Source organism: Helianthus annuus, chromosome 12 (assembly GCF_002127325.2).
Source record: "Helianthus annuus cultivar XRQ/B chromosome 12, HanXRQr2.0-SUNRISE, whole genome shotgun sequence".
NCBI lineage: Eukaryota > Viridiplantae > Streptophyta > Magnoliopsida > Asterales > Asteraceae > Helianthus > Helianthus annuus.
In genome coordinates, this window is record NC_035444.2 from 40,801,637 (window position 1) to 40,803,436 (window position 1,800).

General features: G+C 43.8%; 1 protein-coding gene across 1 annotated transcript; it reads left to right on the forward strand.

Moving 5' to 3' along the window:
- The first annotated feature begins 237 nt into the window (after positions 1 to 237).
- Positions 238 to 1,413, forward strand: LOC110867141 (uncharacterized mitochondrial protein AtMg00810-like). Its single transcript, XM_022116278.1, has one exon. It carries the CDS (start codon positions 238 to 240, stop codon positions 1,411 to 1,413), a length of 1,176 nt encoding a protein of 391 aa, XP_021971970.1.
- The last annotated feature ends 387 nt before the right edge of the window (positions 1,414 to 1,800 follow it).

Genomic DNA, 1,800 nt, shown 5'->3' on the forward strand with positions numbered 1-1,800 from the left:
ATGGGTCTTTCGCACAAAATATTGTTCGGATGGCTCCCTTGATCGACACAAAGCCCGGTTCGTCGCCCAAGGCTTTACACAAATACCGGGACTTGATTTCAACCACACCTTTAGTCCGGTAGTCAAAGCCTCTACGGTTCGCATAGTCCTATCATTAGCCGTTATTAACTCTTGGCCTCTTCATCAACTAGACGTCAACAATGCGTTTCTTAATGGCTCACTGTCCGAAACGTTTACATGGAACAACCACCGGGTTTCGTTGACCCATCATTCCCGAATCATGTTTGCAAATTAAACAAAGCTCTCTACGGGCTTAAACAAGCTCCGCGAGCTTGGTTTCAAAGGCTTAGTTCCTTTCTCATCTCTTACGGCTTTACATGTAGTCGTGCGGACCCATCGCTTTTTGTTTTTCATCAAGGTGACTCCATTATGTATCTCTTAGTGTATGTCGATGATCTAATTCTTACCGGTAATACGTCCACTCTACTTACCGCTTTTATCAGTCGTCTACATAAGGAGTTTGCTATCAAGGGCTTGGGGAAACTAAGCTATTTCTTGGTTCTCGAGGTCGTCCATAATCCCACTGGCCTATTTCTCACTCAAACCAAATACGCCAATGACATTCTTACTCGAGCCGGGCTTGTTGATGCCAAACCGGTCTCAACTCCTCTTTCCACAAATGACACCTTCGTATCCGATGGTCAACCCTTCTCTGATCCTACTCTATATCGGCCCATTGTGGGAGCTCTCCAATACCTAACAATCACCTGCCCCGACCTTTCTTATGCTGTAAACCAAGCCTGCCAATTTCTCCATGCTCCAACCGAACAAAACTACCAACTGGTGAAACGCATACTTCGGTATGTTAAAGGAACCATTTCCCATGGTCTCGTCTTCCAACGTCCACGGTTCACTAGCATTCTGGGTTATTCCGATGCCGATTGGGCACGGTGCATTGAAACACGGAGGTCTACATATGGATACTCCATTTTTCTAGGGGGAAATCTAGTTTCGTGGAGTGCAAAGAAGCAACCAACCGTTTCTAGATCCAGTTGCGAGTCCGAATATCGTGCCATGGCCAACACTGCAGCAGAGATTGTTTGGATTACTCACTTGCTTACGGAACTACATGCGCTTCCGCCAACAAGACCCACTCTCCTTTGTGATAATCGCAGCGCCTTGTTTATGAGTCAAAATCCGGTTTCTCACAAACGGGCCAAGCACATTGACTTGGACTATCATTTTGTTTGGGAATTAGTCATGTCAGGCAAGCTTCATACTCGCTTCATTCCAACCAAGCTTCAACCAGCGGACATCTTTACCAAAAGCTTACCTCGACCTCAATTCGAGCACTTTCGGGATTTGCTACGGGTTCGTCCACCGCCGTTTCGCTTGCAGGGGGATAATAGATAATATCAATCATCACTTAAATCTCTCCTAGAAATCATCCTAGTCAATATTCTTTAGTCAATGTTGTAATTGTATTTAATATTTTCGGTTATTTGTTTCCTTGATTCATCCATTGTAAATTATTATATAAGTTAATGAAATCCTGGGCAGTGACTTTTTCACCCACACACATCGGTAGGCCATCATGTAGGTTGAATACCATGCTCTTAGTAAAACAACACTTGGATCCTCATCTTGGTGTCAATGTGGATAGATCGGTGTGATTATACGAATGTAAGCTTAACGCTGATATATCTATTTCTTGAAGATATCTAGTTTATTAGGCACCGCAACAAGGCCTTCATAGGTCTGATACATATTGATATATCTCTCGCTGAATACTACGTATGG